The sequence below is a fragment of the Girardinichthys multiradiatus genome, chromosome 3 (genome assembly GCF_021462225.1).
Source record: "Girardinichthys multiradiatus isolate DD_20200921_A chromosome 3, DD_fGirMul_XY1, whole genome shotgun sequence".
Lineage (NCBI taxonomy): Eukaryota > Metazoa > Chordata > Actinopteri > Cyprinodontiformes > Goodeidae > Girardinichthys > Girardinichthys multiradiatus.
The window spans coordinates 30,962,053-30,986,662 of record NC_061796.1 but is presented as its reverse complement, the minus strand read 5'-3'; the positions used below and the strand labels follow the sequence as shown (position 1 = coordinate 30,986,662).

At 38.8% G+C, this 24,610-nt stretch overlaps 1 protein-coding gene across 3 annotated transcripts; it reads right to left on the bottom strand.

Annotated features, from left to right (window-relative positions):
- Nucleotides 1–94: 94 nt before the first annotated feature.
- On the bottom strand, nucleotides 95–23,520 carry zyx (zyxin). Of its 3 annotated transcripts, none has more exons than XM_047360934.1 (10): nucleotides 23,268–23,520; nucleotides 10,902–11,137; nucleotides 9,854–10,119; nucleotides 7,894–7,989; nucleotides 6,654–7,196; nucleotides 5,083–5,224; nucleotides 4,231–4,400; nucleotides 3,849–4,027; nucleotides 2,725–2,845; nucleotides 95–2,638 (listed from the first exon to the last, which is right to left on the bottom strand). In XM_047360934.1, exons 2-10 carry the CDS (start codon nucleotides 11,122–11,124, stop codon nucleotides 2,525–2,527), a joined length of 1,854 nt encoding a protein of 617 aa, XP_047216890.1. In that variant the 5' UTR covers nucleotides 11,125–11,137; nucleotides 23,268–23,520; the 3' UTR covers nucleotides 95–2,524. The 3 variants fall into 3 exon arrangements, with proteins under 3 accessions (XP_047216890.1, XP_047216889.1, XP_047216891.1); XM_047360933.1 differs by lacking the exon at nucleotides 23,268–23,520 and adding an exon at nucleotides 21,119–21,403; XM_047360935.1 differs by lacking the exon at nucleotides 23,268–23,520 and adding an exon at nucleotides 20,798–20,953.
- Between the last annotated feature and the right edge of the window lie 1,090 nt (nucleotides 23,521–24,610).

Below are 24,610 nucleotides of genomic sequence, written 5' to 3'. Positions count from 1 at the left end.
AGAAGCATAGAAAACAAGTTTCAATGATGTCACGTGGAAAATAAACTGGACATTTGCCAAACATAAACCTTTACAAACAGAAATGCACACAAACTTAGGTAATAAGCTTTTGTTTTTAATTTGATCTTCCAATACAGCCAAAACAATAAGAAGGGTCTGGGCTAAATGATGAAGTTATAACATTCTTACATATCAAATATATATATATATATATATATATATATAAAAAAGCTACAGGTAAGGACAATGCATTCACGGGTAATACAATGATGCCCAATGTAATACCAGGTAAATAAAGCTGTGATCATTATTTCAAAAATACACAGTTATGGAAAAGACACGGGCGGGCAAGAAGGTAAAACCATCGGTGCATAATACAGAAGACATAATACTAGGAGAAAAGCATGCATCACTATCATCTTGTTTTTGTTCTTTCTGGTGTTTTGTCACACCAGGCTTAATTCAAGAGCAAGAAACAATTTTCTCCCTCAAATTATTTTCCACAACTGCCCACAAGGTTCACTGAAGAAAAACAACGAAACACAGTGAAATACTGGAAAAGGAGCATTCCCAAAATAGAAAATGTGGCATTTTATGAATGAAAGACATTGCAGTAATGTAAGAAAAACATTTATGTAAATGACATGAACAAACTCAAGTATGGAAGGCTGAATTAACAAAAATAGTGGTTTTCACAACTTGTTAAAAGAAAAAAACTGGACAATAAGAATGCCAAACATTAAATCCAAGCTTTCCATTTTACTGAACTTGATTTTGTCACCTGCTTAGACACATTTGTGAAATCTAACTGCTTCTACAGTTCCATGATCCTGCTGTCAGACACTTAGCTTAATACATTTTAACATTAGATCCATAACTTACATTAAAGATTTTAAGAAATGCTGACATTTAAAACTACTATAGATCTATACTTCTTTTTATTTAAAAATGATTATGTGCAGGGATTCTTCTAAATCAAAGTGAAACCATAACACTATTTAAATTGGCACTGTGCAAGAATACATTACAGGTCCCGCTTTCAGCCATGCTACTGACATAACTGATCCGCTTTTAATATTTTTTTGACCCACAGCTAAGGATATCTGTGCTTGGCAAATTTGTGCTACTCTATTTGTTGATCAATAGTTGATTTTTTGTTTTCAAAATCTGTCCCTACACGCAGTATCATTTACTAAAGAGAATGCAAAGATGCAAGTCAAACGCATGCCTAAAAATTGAGAGATTCACACAGTGGAAGCTTCTAGCAACATTCACTGTTTTTCAGTTTCTGCAGCAGAGTAAATCAGTTGATACAAGCATTTTTAGACTGCAAAGCATCATTAACCACATTTGCAGGGACAAATTCTTAACGACCAGGTTGCTGATGCTGCTTGCTCCGTTGTAAAAATCTTAAGAGATACACCGAGAAGTTGGCCAGTTGACTGGTATCGGAATCTTTTCAGCTTGCCAGAGCACTTGGAGACGGAAAAATCTGATCTTTTTCTGATCAGTGAATGCACCACACCAGGTCAGTCATCATCGGTGTGAACGTTGTTACGGGGAAAAGATGACTCAAAGTAAGCTCTATTCAGCATCAGTGAGATGTTGGAAAAATGAAAACATAAAAAAGCACCAAAGATAAAGATAAATCCATGTCGGCTGTTTATTCAGGCTGCTACAGATAACGTATACATATTCTAATCTAAGATATTAACGGTAGTTTAAACCGTGTTAAAATTCTGTAATCATCCTATCTTAATTTGAAATTAATAAAATCCTGTTTAACGACTGTTCCCGCTCACAAACTGTGACATCACCTCTGCTCCCAACATAAATAAATTATGACCAATCACAGTAGGAATGCTTTAAAATGATGTTAATTTCCACTCCTAAAGAAAAAAAAAAAAAAGTCAGTATCGGCTAAAGTCGGGTTCGGCAAAGGTTTACAAAAACTGGAGATGGGAAATTGGCCATGAATTTCTGATCGGTGCATCTCTAACAAGTCAGTTGTGGAACCAAAAACAAAAGGTAGAAAGCGTAGAGGAAAAAAAACCCAGAAGAATGGAAATGGAAATATTTCAGTTCTTGGTCTTATTTACAATTTTTAGGAAAGAGACAGAGAAAGGCAACTTTATATTTATCAGATGGCTCTTGTGCAAGTTCTGCTGTAATTTTAACGTAAACATTGATTTGGCACATTAAACTATGCTGGAGTATACAGACAATAAAAAGCTAGGTGGATGACTGGAGCTTTGCAGATCTGCAATAATACACAAGGGGCTTTAATTCAGTGCAGTACATTACCTCTGCACTGGCTAAAGTGGTCAAAGACTAGAGGAATACTACACTAAATCTGCATGCAAACACCTTTTTATTTTTTAACGATGCAGTACAGTCTCACACAGCCAAACACACCTGCGCACATAAACTAAAAGCCCTGTTGCAAAGGCAAATCGGCATCTGGATTAATCCTGTGCTTTTGGATTTGGTTCATAGTTTAACTGAGAGATGCGGCAGCAGCCAATCACTGCGCGGCCTGCTTGGCTCGCTTGGTGTGGCACTTCATGCACAGGATCTTGCCATCCAGTGGATAACAGCCGTTTTCATCCGCCTCAATGGAGAGTGGGCGAGCACAATCCTGTAGAGCGAAGAACACAAGCCTGTATTACCTTTCTCTAGAATATGGTTCTGTTTAGAGAACATGTAGGTTTTTAACTGACTTACCTCACAGCGGTAACACTTAAGGTGGAAGTTTTTGTCGAGGGCCACCACTCTGACCGTTTCCTCACTGCCCGGGGCTGGAACTATGGGTTCATTACAGCTCACACACAGAGGAGAGAAACGCCTGACAGGAAGAGACTCAGAGTTAATTCTTATACATTCACAGAAAGAGTAAAACAATATAAACTCCCACTAGCTTTCACTACTGAGGGGAAGTGGAACTCAGTCAGATGATACGGTTGTTTGGTTTGTTTCAGTGTTTCATTTGTTACTGAGCAAATCAGTTTGGTTCTGTATATAAATTTGTAAATGTCTTACTAGAGAGTGTATTAGGAAATAAATAATTAGTTCATCTTTATTCCTGGATGTTGATGCTGGAAACATCCCCTCAAAAAAGGAGACCAAGCCTGACTACAGAACATGTTGATATGTTCACTTTTACACTGTGATTTAACATCCATGTAAACATTAACTATTGTTAACAGCTTGAATCCCGAAAGATTGTACTTTAAAATACATTTGGGTCTTTACTGACTTTTTAGCAGTTGAAAAATATTTTTGTCAAAAATAATAAAGTCAGTTAAATTTAAATTTCATAGGTTTTTATTTGTAAAAGTGTTAAATAAAGGAGAGTGGTAACATTGGGATGTTCACAGGTCTGTAGACTAGAACATACATTTAGAGATTTTTATAAGCAACTGAAGTGACAGTTTTAATCATAGAAAGAGGCAGAGACCACAGAAAAAATAATCGTGACCAGTCGACTAATTGAAAAAACAATTGATAGATTAGTTGACTATTAAATTACTCGTTAGTTTCAGCCCTAGATTCTGTACATGGAAAATGGCATGATAAACTTAATTGTTAATAAAGCTTTGAATCTGTCTGATAATTAGATTGACTTCCTGTTTCCGTATATAACTTGGATCCGTTTGGTTTGTGAGGATCGCTGAGATGACGCTTGTTGTGAATCGCCACCGAGAGCAGAGTAAACATCCCAGCAGAGCTCTTTAAAAGTAATTTGCGGGAAAAAGAAATCTGCAGATTCATGACGCATTCAAAGAAGACTGCAGCTGTGTTTTAAGTCAGATATACAATATGTTATTGTTTTAGGAATCTGGAGGCACCTGTGGTAATCCTGCACACAGTAGGGATTGTTGTTGTCATCAGTGATAAATGGTGCGCCCTCCAGTACACAGGAGCAGGTGCTGCAGCGGAAACAGTGGGCATGGAAACTCTGTCCCACCGCCTTCAGCACACGGTCGGTGATTCTCTCCCCACATCGAGAGCAGACGGCCAGGGAATTCTAACAAGCAAAAATAAAAGAAATCAACTGGAGATTTGTAAGTGCTGTGTATTTAGCTCTTTCTACAAAGATAAAACTGGCGCTAAAAGCTTGATTCGTTTTGTAAAGTGTGATATATTTTAGTCTGGTACATTTTTGTTTTATAGCGAGGAGTTGATACAACAACTAATCTGTTTACGCTGCATATGAAGTGTGATCCTCACCACATAACAGTCTTCACATTGCGGCGAGCCGTCCCTGTCGTAGAACTGCATGCCCTGCAGGGGGCGATGGCAGCTCATGCAACAGAAGCAGTTGGAGTGGAAGAGTTTATCCATCGCCCTTACTGCTGGCTGAGTGCGGGACAGAGCCTCGCCACACTTCCCACAAACCTCTGAAGGAAAAAGGGAGGAAGCACAAACAAGTTACACAACAATGTTCTTCACTCAGATAGCTGTGCTTTTCATCACCACTGCTTGTGTTTACCAATGGAAAATAATGGAAATAACATAATCAACTGTTAGGCTCTGGTGTATTAGGTTTATTTGTTCTCTTTAGAGGAATTTCTGTTTTACAGAAGGACAAAACAAAAAAAAAAAGTTTAAATTCACAGTTAGTTTAAAGAATATTGAACCACAACGGTAGTAAACAAAGAACCACTTCAGATGGAGATAAATATGAACTGCTTTCTACTAACACTATGAAAAATTATGTGAAATGATTACAACAGTTTGTATTTTAAAATAATCTGAAAGGAAATTTCTTTCAATGTTAAAAAAAGAAAATCATACTTAAGGGGTATTAAATCATTAATTTCATCAAGAAAGTATTGATAAACCTCCAGCTGACTGGCGTTCTGAAACATTTAATCAAAACACCAACATGCAGCTACTTAATGGCTGTGATGAACAGGAAGGACATCAGCCATTCATCCACGTTAGTACCGATCATCACGGCATGAAGCAGATATTATGTTTAATGATTTTCTAATCGGCATATGGAGGATATGATCGAAGATGGTTGCTTGAGAAGTGAGGTGTGATTAATGTGTCTGCTGAAGGATCTAATAATTGTACCTGTTGGAGGGGAGGTGATGATGGGAGCTTGTTTGTCCATGTTTTTCATGAAGTCCTGGGTCATTTTCTCCAGCTCCTCCACTTCCCTCATGCTTAGTGGGACGCTGCCGCCGGGAATGGAAACTGGGCCAGGAGGGGACGGCTGTATGCACCAAAACCCACAGAACAATACATTTAGGTACAAACAGTGTTTTGGTAGTTTCATGCTTAGCACAACATACTAAACCACGAATCAATTCCTGCACAAGCAGTTTTTCAATGCTGTCATTGGCTAGAAATCCCCTAAAGCTACTAAAAACTAAAGTACAGAATGCTTAACAATTATTCGCACCTCCCCAGTAAAGATGTATAAAAAGCTTTAAAATAAATGTATCTTTAAATTGCAGTAAAAGATAGTAAAGCCTAACTTTTAATAAAGTACATGGCATTTATAGTAGTATCAATGTTGAAACAGTTACAGATTTGAAACTGCTCAAATGTTCCATCATAATATCTTTGTTTAAAATAATTTTAACTAGATGCCGAGGAAAGTGCTGTAGTGACCAGAGTTTTCTCTGAAGCACTTGCCCCAAAGGGCTGTCGATGACAATGGGGGATTTTCCATTGACGTTGCGGTCATGTGACCGCACTTCGCGATCGCCATCTTGAGTGGCAGCTGCAGCCTATTTATGTTGTTTTAGCGTGATCAATGAAGCAAAACTCCAGACCATTCATTTAATCATGGGGGAAACCTGCTTAATTGTGGGTTGTGCTGCGCGTGGTGGTCAAGACCAACATTCATTGTATCGTCTGCCAGCTGTGATAGAAAATCAGTGTGAGAAAACTAATCCAGGGCGGATTTGGATGGCTTGAACCTCTCTCATCCCGAGTGTGCGGTGGACAATTTGTGACAGGAAAATAAATAATGTTCGTCTACATTTATTGTAATATTCTGGAAAGTAGTCTGTCAAGACCGTGAGCTGATCAGTTGATTCTGGTGGCAGTACTCAGCACTGTGACCTACTTCGCTAAGCTGCGCTCTCACGCCTTGACCAGATACATGTAAGCTGATTTACCTTTACTGTTATACTGTAAATGTATTATCTAGTAATATACCTATTATGTAATTATCCAATAAAAGGCCATATTGAACTTACCATGAATTTTTGCCTATGTTGTGGCTATGAAAAAATAGTTGCATACTTGTCTAAAAATTATATACGGCCAATTGTCCGGATTTGCGCTAAACAAACCAACATATGGATCCACCTTATTGATGACCGCAATTTTCTTGAGGTACATGAGGTACATCAGGAGGCTGTAACGGCGCTAGATAGATTTTTCCATGATCGAAAAAGTATGCAGTGTTACAATGTTGTGAAAAGCGTGAAGCGATACGGAGACACCCAAGATGGCAGACTGGAAGTGACGTCAATGAAGACCCTCCATTAACACATGAACAGACCTAGTATGGGCAACAACTGAAAATGTGATTAACAATGCTGGATGTGGACCTTAAACTATCTTGCCATCACACACAATGAGGAGAATGGTAACAAAAAATAAAAAACAAGCAAAAAGCTGGAACCTACCGTTGATGAAGGGCTTGTTTTCATTGGTTGGCTGAAGGAGGATGGAGGAGATGCAATCGTCTTGGGTTGAGGAGGAGACACAGCAGCAAGAAGGTTTTGGTTTGCATTCACCCGACTCCCAAATGGAGAAGTCTTTACATGTTTAGGCGCTGGAGGTGCAGCAGCTACGTTATTTGGTGGAGCAGGCGGTGCGGGCGGAGCTGCCGGTGGTGAAGGGAATGAGCTGGTGGCTGTTGAAGGAGAAGGTTTTGGTGCACTGTTTATTGGGGTGGCTGTTTGGTTCAGGTTCTGGTTGATCTTTTGTGCCAGTGAAGCAGATGACGTTGTCGCTGTCCTCCCTCCGTACTTCGGAGCCACAGCGGGGGCCTTAGTGATTGGCTGAGCGCTGGGGTTCGTTCTAGCTTTGAGTTCCTCCGCCCAGGGAGCAGGAGGGGGGCGGTCTCCCATCTCAGGAGGTGGAAGGAAGGAAAGGGCTGGTTTGGGAGCAGTTGGAGGAGCACCTGGAGGCTTGGGCGCTGGTGCAGATGAATACTGGCTTGGTACCTGTGGATGTAAAGACTCTGTCAATAGAAGCCACACACCATAAAAGTATTTAAAAAAAAGTTTAATTCACCTACCACAAACCACATTCAGCATAGGGAAGGTAAAATAAACACAGCTTATGAAAACACTTCAAGCAGACACCTCTATTATGTTAAATCTTATATACTGATTTAAGTAAAAACCTAAAAGGTCTCGATAGTTTGAGCATTTCAGAAGTAATTCATCTTTCTGACATTTATTTTGCAGATTGGGGCCAACGTTATTCTGCTGTGATTCAGTACCTCCCAGTCAGATAAAACACTCCATTTATGGCCCTCTCACCGAGTCTCCGGCTGCACAGTCTGCCTCAATCACGCCCTCACGCGCTCAGCTCGTCTCAGTGTGCATCACTGCATCACCTTTCCGCATGCAGCTCCTCTCAGTATGAATCACCACAAACCACTATTTTTTGGTTTTCCTCTTTCAGTCTTGTGAGTCATAAGTTATTCACTTCTAAGTTAGTTTCCAATCCGGATGAGTGACTTATTAAAATCTCCAAACTATTTCCACTAGCTAAACCTGGTTTAGTTTATTTTCACTGTCAACCTCATGCCCCCCCCACCCTTTTCTGTTTCTCTTCATTTCTGCAGGATCTTAAACCTCAACTCCTGATGTTAGTTACGAGTCGGAGAGAACTCCGTTTGTTTGTGCCGTGTACCTTCGGATTGAAAGGTCCTCTGGTTTCCATCTCAGACAAGAAATTAGTCAAAGAATCAAGCTGTTTGTCAAAGCTCGTCTGCTTCCCCATTTGTCTCTGAAAAGGAAAGAAAGAGGAAAATATTTACAAAAAAGTGCTTTAATTATCTCAAGAACAATCATCATTAAGGCTGTGGAATGCATGATATAAATGATAGAATTACAGAATAAAAGACTGTATGGGCAGTGGTGCATAAAGTCGGTCCTCCGAAGGGAATATCTTGCATGTTTCAGATCGTTTCCTGGTTCAACACATTCAACCAAACAAAGGGTCATTATCAGGTCTCTGCTGAACTTGATGAAATACTGAGTAGGCAATTCAAGCACCCCTGACTGAATGAGCGCAGGTTCCCTCAGAATTTTGAAAACAAAAACCCATGACTGCTAAGGGAATGAGCATCTCTGTCATGACTACATTACATAAAGTAACAAAATAGCTGTTCAAAACATTCCTTTATTGTAAAATCATTAAATATTAAAAAAACAAAAATAAAGATACAAATATATAGAATATTTGCATAGATGGACAAACAAAAGAAAAACAAAAGCAAAAAAGAACTGCCTGTAGACCTCTAAAATTGACTTATTAAACGTGATAAATTCCACCTGTGATTAATTTAACCTCAGTATAATGCCAGATGTTCTGTAAAGGCCTCAAAGGTTTTTTTAAGAGGTTTAGAGAACAAACACCATCATGGGGGCCATGGAACACAGCCGCTAGGTCAGGGATAACGTGGATGAGTGAAACAGGGTTAGAAAATAAAACTATATTTCAAGCTTTGAGCAGCTCGCAGTGCACTGTTCAAACCCACATCTGAAAGAATATGGCACAACTGGCAACATACAAGGATATGGTCTTCCATCTAAACTGACAGGTGGGGCAAGCAGAGCATTAATCAGAAGCACCCAGAAGGCTCTTGACAACTCTGGAGGAGCTGCAGGATGCTAAAGGCTTGAAACCAGGGCTGAGTGTCACCTTCCAGCAGGACAATCAATAGCCAGAGCTACGATGGAATGGTTTAGATCAAAGCAAAGCTTATTCCTGTGTAAAAGTGGACCAGTCAAAGTCCAGACTTGAACACAAGAGAATCTTTGGAAAGACTTAAAACGGATGTTAACAGATGTTCTCCAACCAATCGGAGCTATTTTTGTAAGGAAGAATGGGCAGAAATATTAGTGTCTAGATGTGCAAAGCTAGAAGAGACATACAAAATAGCTTTAATACCAGTGAAATTCTGCAACGTATTGACTCTGGTGAGCAGAATACACAGGATGCACACCACACTCTAAATATATTTGTGAAAACCCATGAAGGTCATTCAATTCAGTTTATTTATATAGCGCCAATTCACAACACATGTCGTCTCAAAGCACTTCACAAAAGTCAGGTACATACATTTGAATTAATCCTAACCATTGAACAGTGCAGTTAGATTCAGTTATTTATTCAAATTGAATAAAACGTTTTTCTATCTAAGGAAATATGTACTGGTTATCACGTTGTGTTGGTCTATCACATACCTACAAAATACATTAAAGTTTGTGGATGTCAAGTGAGGAAAATGTGAAAATGTTCAAGTAGTATAAATTCCTAAGCCAGTGGACAATCCTGAACTAACTAAGGTTGAGGAGGAAATATCTATGGATACATTTCATTACCCTTTTATTTTCCTGGTTTAGTGATAATTTTTCTATTCATTTGATGTTTAATCAGGTGTTTAACATAGTTATGTATGCATCTAAAATGTATTACCATACAATTATCCACTTGTAGCACACGTTGTGGAAAAAATGCCTCAGACAGACAGAAAATCTCTGTGTAATCTATGGACTCCATAATAACATAAACAACCAATGTTGTCCAGTCTACAAACTGACCATGGACTGGTGCAGGCAACAGTGATTGAAGCAATGTGACTCACCTGTGAGTTCTCAGCAGCAATGGGAAAACTGGAATTGGAGGCAGGAAGAGGTGGAGGTGGAGGGGGAGGAGGGGGAGGGGGAGAGAGAGAGGTGGGTGGACAGGCAGCTTCCTCAGGGGGAGATGGGAGGGGGAGGTCATCAGCCACTGGAGGTGGAGCAGGAAAAGCAGGGGCATCAGAGGCAGGAGGTGGGATGCTGCATTCAGGGGGAGGGGCCGGCAGATCATCATCCACTAAGGAAGGGGGAGGAGGAGGGGGTGGGAAGTCTGATAAAAATGAGAGGAGTTGATTAAAACAAGACATTAAAAGCCATATCAAAATATATATATATAATTTTTATAGGTTCTTAAATTCTGTCAAAAATGGATTAACATGTTTAAAGAAGGTAATGGGCAGGATAAAATCAAAATGTAAGTAAAGTAATTCAGCTTTTCTATGAAAACATTTTCAAATTAAACAAAACTTTTACAACATGAGAAGCTTTTTATAGTCTAGATAACAACTGGAAGTGTTACTGCTAAAAGTATACCTTCCCCTTTCTGTTCTCACTATCGACCCTGTAGATAATGTTAGTAGGGCTTTCTACCTTACTGTACAAGTTTGTTCCAAGAAGCAGGGTTGGGCCAGACAATGCAAGCATACAATGAATGTCTGGGACATTGTCTATAGTAATGGGTTGATTACATTAACAGAGCACTGCAGCTCACACTTTCCACCACAAACTGCATGCATTCGTAAATGATTCTCCATATTAACAACCATTGCCAACATAAGACTGGAAAACAAACACAAACTGAACAAAAGGAAACTTATTTAAAGGCCCACAATTTACAAAATGGAAATACTAAAAACCAAAAAAAAATTTCTAACTTGCAGTTATCCCAATCTCTGTCTTTCAGCATTTAAGAAGGCTAGTATAATTTCCTTGTATATTTATGTTTTCATGTTGTGTTAATTACCAAAACACACACAAGAACTGCATTCAGAGGTGACATGACTGAGGAAAGAAGCTGCAATAGTTAAAAGAAAGCTTAAATCATGCAAATACCATCACAGAGTAATGAGGGCAGTGGAGGAATGTTTCCAACTTGACCAATAACAGCCATCCCTAGGGGTGTTGGTGATGGACCTGAGGGAGGAGTCTGACTTTTGGGCTTCGGAGGAGCCACAGAAGCGAACTTCTTGGGCTGGTTGTAGAAAGACGGAGTGGTGACTTTGAAATTCAGAGATGATGTCACCACCATGGGCTTGCTGCTGTCGGAGTCCTCCATTTTGTGGATTTAGCTGAGAATGGACAACAAGAAACAAAAGAAGCAACCAATAAATACGCAATGTTATTTAATTCCCCTCACAGTGAATAACTGGAGCTGAGGTCAAACCAAAGATTAAACAAATGACAAATGTCAAAGGGTTTGCATTTCTCTGCAGAATATACACGTCAGGCATCGAGCTGTGAGATCAGTGGGGATGACGCATCAGTGAAACATTTGGCATGCAAACTGCACACTAATGCATACCAGCTTTAGAGACTCCACCACCACCACAACTCAAACATTATGAAAAGATGTCAGGGATGCATTAAAAATGACAAGATTCTTTCCATTTGTTGCATTTTAAAACGAAAAAGTTGTTCACATTAACATAGCAGTAAGATTAGTTTCTAATGTAATTTATTACCTTGGATAAACGAAAATTGAAAAAGCGAATATGGAAATATGAACAGTCTCTCGGGACAGAGTTACTAAAACAAAAGGACTGGGAAAAAAGGTTCCAATGAAGTGGGGAAAGGTGTGAAATGGTCTTTAGTTGGCTTATAAATTCCCAGATGCCAGAGAAAATTTACACCAGACAGTTTACAGTGTCATAAAGCCTCAACAATAGTAAGGCTGGCAAGAAATCAGGCACTTTCCACAAGGGACGATCACAAAGAAACTTTGGTGGTGCTTTCTAGAGTTCCTGCAAAGTTTGAATACCGTGCCGTGAAGAACACTTGCATGAACTTTAGCCAGAAGCAGGGTTGTTCCTATGATTGCCCTATGAAACCCTTCTGCACCACCAAAACCCACACACGAACAGTCAGCCATTCAGGAAACTGGCCACACTTGATCCCACACAGTAACAAATTGCAGCAAGCCATCACTGAGGAGATAAACTAGAACAGTCATACCAATTCAATCGCCAGTGTTTTGTGTTCCAGTGACGGTTTTGACGAGTATCATCTGATGAATGCCATGTTGTCACTACCAGTTACCCAACAGGTTAACACATGGAAACAATGTGATGTCATTGTATTTATATTGTTTTGTTACATTATTTTCTGTGTCTTACCTCAGGTGACGCAGCACTAAAGCCTCCTTAAATGTGAAGAAAAAGCTTTTTAAATGATTGGTGAAGAGTTTAATCTATAGCTTATAAGAAAAAAGGGGCCTTTATTGCACAGCATAGGGGTTGGTGTGTATTGTTTCACCTACTGTCTACGAACGTTAGCAGCGGTACCACAAATGTATTAATATTGAATTTATAGCAAACATTACAAAAAATAATCAAAATTAAAACTTTAACCAAATACTAAAAAATAAACCTCCAAACACATGGATAATTGCGGAAAAAACTGTTTTTGTTGCATTACAGGAAAACTCTCCCCATTCAGGCGTAGCTTCATTCAATTAGGTTTATTTATTTTGCACCAGTTCACAAGTGAGGCATCACAGGGCCCCCCTGTACTTAGAAGGTGTAAACAGAAAAAAACCAAAACCGTCAGATGGTAAAAGCTAAAACAACCAGAGTGTTTTTTTAATCTGTATTTCTTTTTGACAGGACACACCATCAACTCTTTTATGTTGGGGTGAGACATAATAAAACTGTGCAGTTCCTAAAACCCATCTCTGCTGCTATGGACAAAACATGCACATACAGCAGAGTTGGCTCTCTGCGTCATCTTTCTTCCAGTCAACATTTATCAAAATAAAGCTTTAACCATATACGACCAAGCCAAAGTAAACATGTTTTACAGAAGTGTCAGCTGATGTTCGGTGTCAGGACATTGGGTAAGACTTCCTATAATGAATCATGAATAGATTAAACTTGTGAGTTACACAAGCCCTCAGCCAGAAACGTTCTGAATATTAGTCTTTGTGTTACACCTTTGCAATAAAACATGTCAAAAATCAAGCTAAATTATTATGTTTATAATTATTATGGCTATAAAAACATTAAATGATTACAATTTCTTCTCGCGATTTCATTTTTTCCCCTCCCAAATCAAAGTTGCAGATTTATCAAAATATATTTCTTCGTTTCACATTTTTTAGTTCAGTTGATAAAAAATAAAAAAACTTCACATGTGCAGTACTAAAACCACCAAATCTCCACCAGTTAACAAATCTTTACGGAATAAATTACAAAATACACAACAGGTTGCAACAACTACAATGATGCAGAAAATTAACTGCAAAACGTAACATAAAACATAACATTTGCTTTTTGCCTTGCATTTTAAAAAGACCACTGCATTTTAATATTATAGCTGTCTGCATGCAGAACCAGTTTATACCAATTGAAAAGGCTTAATTGGGGAAATTGATGGTACACAGGAAGGAGATTTTTAGGTGTGTAACTCATGAGTTACACATCTGGAAACAGGGCAGTTCACATCATGCCCTGGGAGAAGAGACTCGTGTTAATCTTGATATACTCGCCTTTTGCTCCAGTCTAAAACACTGGAACAAATAACGAGCCCTATGTCGACATAACTGATAACGAGGAACTTCCAAGGTGATAATGTGTGCAAATATACTCCATACTTCCTCAAATGCGAAGGCATTTATAACTTTCACCTGTTTAGGGTACCGGACCTTTAGAATAATCAGGTCCTTTCTATAATCCTCATTCTTCTTTTTTGTACAACTTAAAATCCTTTTTTTAAAATGCCATCTTTAAACTGTTTCCACAGACATGTATCTTTATTTTCTCATTTATGTGGCTATTCAATAATTGACATAATCTCTATGAAATTAGCAAGAGACTGCAGTCAATCCCCCACCCATAAAATATACTTGAAAGAATTAATGGTTTCCTCTGCTGAAAGGCTTTCTGGAGATGCTGATTTCATTTCCAGCAGAATTTAGTACCTGCCTACAATGCCTATTCAGACCTGGTTTAATAACTGTGGTATCACTGTGCTTGATTGGCCAGCAAACTGGCCTGACCTGAACCCCATAGAGAATCTAGAGTATTGTCAAGAGAAGATGAGTGACACTAGACCCAACAATGCAGACAAGCTGTAGTACACCACCAAAGCAACATGGGCTTCCTTAACACCTCCGCAAAACCACAGGCAGATTACCTCCATGCCACGCTGTAATGATGCAGTAATTTATGGAAAAGGAAGCCCAACCAAGTACTGAGTGCATATACTGTGCAGTACATGTACATACTTTACAATGCATCAATGGAATATTTGTTAAACCATCACATTTCAATGGCTGTGCATTAAAAATGATCTTTCCAATAATATAAAGTATTTTTGAATTAAATTGAATATATTTGGGGTCACTTGGAAAGACTTTCACCGTCTGTTCTACCCACAACTGGTTTTAGCCCTCATGATCCTGAAGTTCATGTAAAGTGACAGAGAGACTGTGACAATGGAAAAGAAAGTAGTGAGGACATTGTTTGTTAATCACTATCAATAGTTATTACAATCAACAATGCATCTTTAGCTGTAAGCAGTACTCATCAAAATGAAGAGAAATATTCTAATTTTTAAAGATATATCTGTTAAATGAAACCATTAATAATGTTTTATTGCTTTAAAGAAAGTTGGCTAAACTATAGAAAAAAGTCCAATCACTGAATGAAGGAGGACAGATGCTGAGCAACAACTTGAAGAACAGTTGTCAATGTGTTCTGTATCAAAACCTTCTTGATTTAAAATGTAGAGGACTTCCCAAGCCAAAACACTTAAATCCATTACAGAAGGGTGCTTAACAGGGACAGTACCAACTGTGATTTGGTCCTGTAATTGGAGTACCGAAGTCTCTTTGTCTCCGAGAGACAATAGTCCTCTTAATTATTCAACGAGAACGATAACTTGTGGCAAGGTTTCATCCTCCCCCATGTTGCAGTCCATAGGGATCGCGTCTGATGAGATCAGCTATACACTCAGCCCCAGACGGTCCTACAAATTCATCAGGAAACCTGATGCCTCAGAGGAGACCCTCTGCTGAAGAACATTTCTGGCACAACAACTCCATGACATCACTGTTCTTTGTCTTTCCTGCATCCATCTCATCGACTCCGCCAGTATCTTTGCAGCTCTGCTCTGTTATTTGTAATGAACAGGAACTGTCTGACATTGTGGTTTCCTTTTACAACTGGAGATGCAGATTAACATTCTGTGGCAGAGAACAACTCTTTTTTTCCCCCCTAATCTCATTCTTTAGCCTCTAATTCAAGTCTCACCCATTACTTGAACTGAATGACATCACTCGAGACTGCATTCAATCATAGCTACCCTACAGCTGTAATGGGGGATGGATTCAAGTGGCTTTTTGAGGGGCCCCCAAAGTAAAATCACAGAACCAGGTGGTGTTCACAAACTAGAAAACTGTATTTCAACACATTGGGTTTTTTCCAGTTTCATAAATTACATTAATTGCATATAACCCCTACTGTCTGACAATAAATGAGACTAAATGTTTTTTTAGGTTATTTAGGATAACCAAAATAAATTTAATTTAAATAGTGTAACATAAGAAGTTTACACACACTGAGATCACTATACCCTTAAATGATTTAGGAAAACCCACGTGGTGATGTCTGATGTGTCTCAGAAATGAAGGCATTTTGGTGTGAAGTGGCATTATAACTCCAGAAATAAAAGCTAAAGAATTTGTGATGATGTCATTATCCACAGTGAAACCGGTCTTGTGATATTTTAGGCTGAAAGGCCACTTGAATAGGAAGACGCCATTACTCCAAAATCAACATGAAAAGCCAGATTACAGTTTGTAAATGCATTCTGCGACAAAAGAGATAGGGACAAAGAACCTGTCTCTTGTCAATGCATTCAGGGACAAAAAACAATTTTTACATAAGCGGGAAAATGGGGGTGGCGTGTAAGCCAGAGTATCATCTAATCTGTAAAATACAGGGTGGTATCATCATGTAGTGGGATTGTTTCGCTGCAGGAGGGACTCATGCCCCTCATGAAATGGAGGGTCGCATGAGATCATAACATTATGTGTAAATCTTGAAGAAACATCTCAACATCAGCCAAGAAGAGCTGAAAGGTGTGTGTGAGCAAGGCGGCCAACAGACATGACTGATAGACCAGTTCTGTCAGGAAGAATGGCCCAAAATTCCTGAAAACTTATGTGAGAGGATCTCCAAAGCACCCAATTCAGGTCATACTGCTTAAAAAGGCAATTCTAAGAAATACTAAGAAAATGCATTTAAAGAAAGTTACAAAACTATCTACAAAAAATGTCTTATGCTGGCATTTAGTAAGCAGAAATAACTTTTGTAAACTCAAGTGAAATAAAACAGGAAGTGTTTATGCAATGATCTGAAAAAGCTTTACAAGAACTAAGGACCTGAAAACAGCAGGGTGGTACACGTAAGGTTGCAAAAGCTGTTCTTAGAAAAAAAAATTAGTAAATGGAAGGATCCGGTGACTAAACTTTTCCTATATGAGCTATAAAAATAACAAAATAAATAAATAATGAAATTTAAGAGACTACAACAAGACAGCTTTCTAGCAAACTTATTCTTATATTCAAGTTAAAAACTTTTTTTGCCTACCATCTCCATAAAGTTTCAGTAACATAAAAATAAAAAAAAAACAAAAACAAAACAGGGTCCCCTAATTATAAAGGCCTCCTTCAAATGTTTGTACTGGAAAATACCATTATAGGGGAAAAAACCAACTATTTACAAACGTTTTGTCACAGCGGATTTGAATATCTAAAAGAAGTATTTTCAGTTCTTCCTTCCAGTATTGGTGACTAGAGTGCTGCTGATGAAACTCCCCATTGTTCTAATGTTAATAGCACACCCGGTTTCTGGGAAAGCATGTCTAGGCCGGGGGTCACTGCTGCTGGGACAAGCGACCCTTTTGAGCCCAGTCTTACAGGTCACTGGGTATGTATTGTGTGCCTGTGTGGTATTCCTCTTCGCACTCATTAAACGGACATCTCAAAACTTGTAACGTCAGCTACTGGATCCTGTAACAGGCAGTCCCCCCCACAACCGTCCTGTCCTGCCTGCTTTCACCACCGCAGAGTGTAATGAAGGCTAAAGCAGAGTCACAAGATACCAACAGGCTAAATCAAAGCAGAAGACAAGAAGCACTTTGAGCCAGGGAGATGCTCTGAAATACCTTGTGTGTTTTGACTCGTGGGGACTACTATTAAGGAGAGTTCCTCGTCTCTCTAGTCCGAAGTACAGCTTTTCACCCATCATTTGAACAACCAGTACCTCAGACCTGAAGCTTTTCAAGGTAACATGTTCTTAAACAGAGTTTTTAGTGCAGCACTGGATTGAGCCTGAGAAGAATTTCACAATGCCAAAGCTGGAGAAATATTTTCCTAAAATAATACATATCTAAAAACTTAAATTCCCTCTAATCTACCAGTTCTTACTAAAAAGTAATTAAATTTTCTGAAACACTACAATAGATAAACATAAATTTTTATTAAATGATGGACATAAGAAGAGTAATTGTGCAGAAACCAGAAGATCTGACTAAAAACAAAGCGATTAGCCAATCAGAACACAAAACCTGTCATGCTTTGACTACTTTTGTTTAGATGGAACTATACAGAAACTAAGCGATATTAAAGATATGAAACCATAAACCTATCTGGACATCTGTTTACCCGGGTAAGAATAAGAGTGAAAAGCAAGCTATGCATCTAAACATTGCAAGAAATCTGATACCTATTTCCAACCAGGAGTCAGCCCTGATTAAACAAATAGAAAACAAAAGGCAGACCTCAGGGACTTTTATAGAGGTAATTTTTAACCAGAGGTTAAAGCCTACACATGGGCACTCACTCAACATTTTATTAGGCAACTCTGACTGCTGTACAATTCTTGGGGAAAATAACTTATAAACACAAAAGCACCCAAATTGCTTGGCCTTATTAAACATTTGTCACAATGCACTCAACAGATACTTAGCAGATATACTATGCCCACAGCCTGAACTAAACAACCAAATAAACAGCTAAGAGTAATCAACAGCTCCACAAAAAACAAAAACTCTCCAACATGGCTGCCTATTCTGCAGTTTAGTGATAACGTAACTTTATTGTTTCCTAAGATGTTGTAATGACGGGGAACAAATTACAGATGATCTCAAAATAGCAACCAGCCATTTAATAGAAACATTACTAAAACTAATGACTCTGTGAACTTTCAATCAATAGTTTTGTCTTGTTTTAATAAACACTGACTAACAATAATCCTTTTTCATTTTTTACTGATAAATCATCCACACAATGTCTGGATGATGCTTGTGCTTCACCCCAGTGAGCACATTAGTATCTAGTGACATGGCAAACATTTCCTGCTACAGTGAAGTCTCATCACAATCACATCCGGTAAAAAGACAAACAAAAACAAATTGGACCTTTTAGACCAAAAACATAATTTAAACAGATTTTTGTTTATTTCAGTTTGCACCACTTGCCAACTGGTGTCAACCACGTTTGACATTTAATCAATATGTTGACATCATTATACTTTCAATACACTTGATCTCAGACTTTTGCAGATAATCTTAAATCATACTGTCTACCCATGAATGGCAGGAATAAAAGTGACTAGTAGCAAGACAGATTACAAGTGTGTGAACGAGAGGGAGAAAGATGGAAGAGTGAACATGCAAGATCTAGCTATTGATGGTGGACGGGTTGAAGAACTAGGGGTTAATCGTCCAAACTGAGAGGTGTAGAAGAGAGTGGAAGTAGGATGCAGTGGGATAGACAAACTTCAGATATTATATGTGAAAGAAATGTAGCTGCAAGAGTCAAATGTTAAGGTTTACAATATGTTAGTGAGACCGGCTATGTTGTTTAGTTTAGAGATTGTGACACAAAAGAAAACCAGAAAAAGTGTAGCTTAGGGTGGCAGAGATGAAGAAGTTCAAGGGATGGTTTGATATTTGAAGGAGTCATTATCTTACCTCCAGCAGACAAATCTCTTGGCATATTCATTACGTTTAAATCAAGATGGCCTGATCCTAGAGGCTGGAGGTAACGGCATGTCCAAAAGACGAGAAGAGCGAAGTGGACTTCTACAGTCTTAAAACAACACCAATTAAAATCATAGCGGTTAAAGCAAATGCTAGTTTCCAAACATTTAAACCCTCATCACATTTAATTGAGTGTTACTGAGACATAAGTCGAATATTTACAACAGAAATGGAGTATGAATTCACTTAAACCATCCTAATAATGGTTTAGCAAAATAATTGATGCCTTTCAACCAATTTACATTTAAATCAATGACAAGAAATGCTTTAGATGTTCTGTTCTCAGTACATACTTCATACAGAAAGATCACTGGTGGTGCACCACCTCTTACCCATAGCCATGACTTTATCATCTTTTTTATGTATAATGTGATACCCTACCAGTTCTAGGACACAATTCGAGTTCTACTAGACAATCCTTTGCTCACAATACTTTAATATTTTGCTGCAGTAGTAAAAAAAAAACATTACTACTAATACTTTTTTCCATTTAGTGGCACCTTTGTCCAACAAGTTGGAGCAAAAGTCCTACTACTCTGATCAGCACCAACATGATGAGGGTTAACATAGAAACTTAAAACACATCATTCTTGAATGTAAAGACTATAATCGTGCAGAAGAAAACTATTTTGAGATCTTGGTGTAGCCAGGAAGACAAATTGTGTTTTTTGAGATGTGGCAACTGCCCAGAGCACCATTTCATTAGGGGCAGCATGAGCACTCGGGAAAAATTTCTTTTGTTATTCATAAATAAAACTACATTTCTATCACCCACTTGCATTTTCAGTCATTGGGGAGTGGGCACCCCTTGTTTTGCTATAAGAAAACACAGCTGGATACTGCAGGTAGCTAATGACATAAATATGTGTTTCTGATTCATTAATTTCTATTTGACACCAGCCTAAATTGCTATTTCACTCATTTTCAATGGAATTGTTAATCCCTACATTTCCAGTGTGAATGATCAATAGCTTCTGTGTAAGTAATCAACCAAAGCAAACACAACAAAGGTTCATAAAATAGCAATTGTCTGAACTACCTGTGACATTTCTAAGTCTGGAGTTGTTTTAATACAATAGAAGTCTGCTTTGGACTTTGCTCCTCTTAGACTAGCTGTCAAGTTAAGCCTCCAGAGTTATCTACTGCAGGTAAGATACTGACTGTGTATATATACCGGTTTTCATTAAAAGTGACAAACAATGGACAAAATTAGAAATGAGTACATCATTATTTTGGAGGAAAATTTAGAGAAGCAATGTTTGAGCATGTTCAGTGGATATATTGGGCAACAGATGTTGAATAAGAAGCTGCCAGGGTGGAAGGAAAATGAGAAGACCGCAGAGAAGGTTCATGGATGTAGTACTGCGACAGAGGAAGATGCCAGGGAAAGAGTGAGATGGGACGCAGAGGCCCTGCTATAAAGGGGGTAGATAAAGAAAATGAAATTACATACAACTGGTCTTCATTTGCTTATAACCAAACATTCATTTAAAAAAAGCACGGTAAAGTGACAATAAGTGAATTAACTTAAATCATAATCTTTTTGAATATGCTTCTACTGACACTGGCAGAAAATGGACAGACATTGTAATTGAGCTTGTAGGTAATACAACTTGCTTGAGATCGTCGAGAACAGCCAGTGGACTCAGCTAAAGCGTTTTAGCATTTTTAAACGTCTAACTTACTGATGGATATAGTACTACAGCAACCCCTCGAATCTGACAGTAACCAATGCCTGGCAGCTGTTAGCAAAAGCTTGGTGGTCGAAAATGTTGCAGATAAACAGGAGCAGATACCATCATTAAACAGAGCGACGATGCCAACCAAAACGTTTTTAACTGAAGCGGACTGGCTAGCAAAGCTAACGCTGCGATTCTATTTTTTAACGGTTAAAATGAACAGTTAGTGTTCAACGTACCTTTGAAAAAACAAGGACTGTAACTACGACAGCTCTGTTCTTTCACACGGTACGTTTCACCGAGGTCTAAGGAATAACAGACACTCACCTCCAACCTCCAGGGAACGAACCGACCAATGAAGCCTCTGATTTTCACCTACAGAAACGCTAGCAGGTCGGACCACTCCGAGTCTGCACACACCCCACCACGTTTCCGAAGGTTTCACGCCGTGGGTCGGTCGGTTGCGGTGGTTAACGCCGCCCCGTTTTTTGTGTCCCTTACCTCATATGGAAAAGTCAATGTTTTTTTACACTGTGCTCGCATCTGCTTTAGTGGTCGACGTTCTCAGTTTTTAAATCCATCTGCATCGCTTGCTGCCTAGCTTCTGCAGTCCCCCCCCCCCCTCCCCCCCGAGCAGTTGGAGCTTCCGCATAGCCATGACTTTATCATCGGTATTCATTACCCTGTGGGTATGGCAGGCCATTTTTGTGTATAATTTGATACCCTACCAGTTCTAGGACACAATTCGAGTTCTACTAGACAGTCCTTTGCTCACAATACTTTAATATTTTGCTGCAGTAGTAAAAAAAAAAACATTACTACTAATACTTTTTTCCATCTAGTGGCACCTTTGTCCAACAAGTTGGAGCAAAAGTCCTACTACTCTGATCAGCACCCAGATGATGAGGGTTAACATAGAAACTTAAAACACATCATTCTTGAATGTAAAGACTATAATCGTGCAGAAGAAAACTATTTTGAGATCTTGGTGTAGCTAGGAAGACAAATTGTGTTTTTTGAGATATGGCAATATGGCTACCGCCCAGAGCACCATTTCATTAGGGGCGGCATGAGCACTTGGGAAAATTTTCTTTTGTTATTCATAAATAAAACTACTTTTCTATCACCCACTTGCACTAGTCATCGGGGAGTGGGCACCCCTTGTTTTGCTATAAGAAAACACAGCTGGATACTGCAGGTAGCTAATGACACAAATATGTGTTTCTGATTCATTAATTTCTATTTGACACCAGCCTAAATTGCTATTTCAGTCATTTTCAATGGACTTGTTAATCCCTAGTTTAAAAACATAAAACAGAGCAGAACTGAGCTATTCTACATTGAGTGGAGAATCTTTAAAAAGAAGCTTAAAATTTCTGAGAAATTAATTTTGTGTGTGGGTGATATAAAAAGAGCATTTCCAATGTGTTTTTTTTTTTTTGGCACTAGAACTATCCTAAATTGTGCCAAGCATGAAATCCACAAGGTTTAGATGCGTCAAACCAGGATTGAATTATTATACACTGGTAAAGCCAATATGCCATTCTGGTGGCACACAAATTCTAACTTGTAGGCTTTTTAAAGCACTAGTTGACCACTAGACCAAACTAGTCAACAACAGTGTTAAAAAGCATGTTAACTAGGTAAAGCAAATTCTGTCCACTACTTTACTAATGATCCTCATATGTGCACACAGTCAACTAGCACAATGTACAAATGCAACTAAATGACTTGTAAAGCCAAAAATCCACACTAGTTGACTAGGTTTAGCTTAGTAGTTTACTTGTGAGTGTGGATCTAAAATGTGTGCTGGTTAACTAGTTGACATTTGTTTAGTTTCACTAGTTCACTAGTATGAACAAAAAAAGCATCAGCTGGTCAACTTGTGTCTTGCAAGGGTCATGAGAAATCAAGGAAGCAGAATTTGTGTTGTGAAATTAACATGTTAGGGTTTTGAACACCATCTAGTCAACTTATATGACATAGTCATGGACTAGTTTGGTCCAGGGGTCACCTAGTGCAACAAAAAAAAAACCACTAGTTGGGACTTTAGTGTGCCAAAGTCTTTTTTCCACACTAGCAGGACTTTGTTTTTACTTGTGGGCCCATAGTGCCACTTGTTAAAAAACAGAGTAACAAGTAACTGAGTTTTTTTTTTAATTTGTGTGAGCAAATGTCTAACTATTGGCCGGTAGGCGCAAACTACTTAAGGACATTGAATATTTACCCAAATGGTTTGCTTAAGTTGTGAGCATACACAGTATGTTGAAGGAGATTTGTTCATATCCACTGAAAAGGCAGGCAGGCAGTCTAAGGCACACTACCCACCACTAGGAGACATCTGTAAGGTGTGTTCTATTACACTATGCTGCTTGGAGCTAGATCCAAAGCGCCCACCATGCAATACCACAAAGATGACAGTTCATTAACATATTCACAAACCTGCACCATCCTGATTCACAAAAGAAAAGCTTACCCCGTTATAACAGCTGCAGTATGGATCTCCCTTTAACTTCCCCTCTCTTCCTTTTGTTCTTTTTCCTCTTCTCTGCCCAGAATGAGTAAAAGCTTGGGGCTTGTGTCTGTAGCGCCAACTTCTCTTTCTCTCTTCCTGTCTCCGGCTATTGGACACTCCCCTTGTGCTTTTCAGCCTGGAAAAGGAATGACACCATCCTCCCAAACAAGTTCTTTCTCGTCTGACTTTAGCTCAGGACTTGTGTATTTCTGTGTAAACAGCTCCCATCTATCTCTCTGTCTTTCCCTGTTTGTGTATATGTGTTCGTACACGATGTAGTCAGACACCCTCCCCCTCCTCCCCTTCCTTCTTCTTCTCCTCCAGCTCTCTCCTTTCTCTCTGGATTCCTTTAGCATTCTTCATTCAATGACATCAACCCCTTTACCTCTCCATGTAAGGTCAGGCTCGGGAAATGAGGGAGCCCATAGAGGGGGAGATAATGGGGACTTGATTAGATACAGACTCAGAAAACGGTCAGGGGTTTAAACTACAGGAGGTACAGTGGCTGAAGACAGTATGCTCCGCTCAAGCTGGACTGTGGTTTGGGCATTTATTTACTCTCAGAAGATTTATCATAATTTGTTTGCCTTTCACTCACCACCCGTTCTCTATGTGACCAAAAATGACAGACTGATTGTTGACATAAAACTGTATTTTATGCCTTGTAAGCTCTTTCTCAATAGAAGGATGTTGACACCTTCAGCCTGGTGTTATTGTGAGACACCGCCCATCCTGTAAGGCAGCCATATCTCTGACTGTGTGTCGTATTCACACACCTCACATCCTTTTCACTCATCTGGTGGTATCGCTTGTCATAAATGTAATTATTGCCTATTAGGTGTTTAATTTTAACCTGGTGATGACTGAGCCTTCATGAAACCACCCTTTTTTTTAGCTAACATTAAAAAATTTTACCCTTTTGATGAAGAGAACAGAGTGGAAATAGAATCACTTCTTAATATCTGTATTGTGTTTGGAATGCATTTCTGTTTGAATAAAGAAAAAGATTTCTTGAGCACTACAGTGCCTTGAAAAAACATTCATACTTCCATATTTTGTGATGTGGAAACCACAAACTTCTAAGTTCAAGTACAACTCCACAAATTAGAATATTGACAAAAAATATTCAGGTCAATATTTTTTTGTCGCTCATTTCGGAAAGTGAAACTTACATAATATACACTCAACGGCCACTTTATTAGGTACACCTGTCTAACTGCTTGTCAACGCAAATTTCTAATCAGCCAATCACATGGCAGCAACTCAATGCATTTAGGCATGTAGACATGGTCAAGACAATCTGC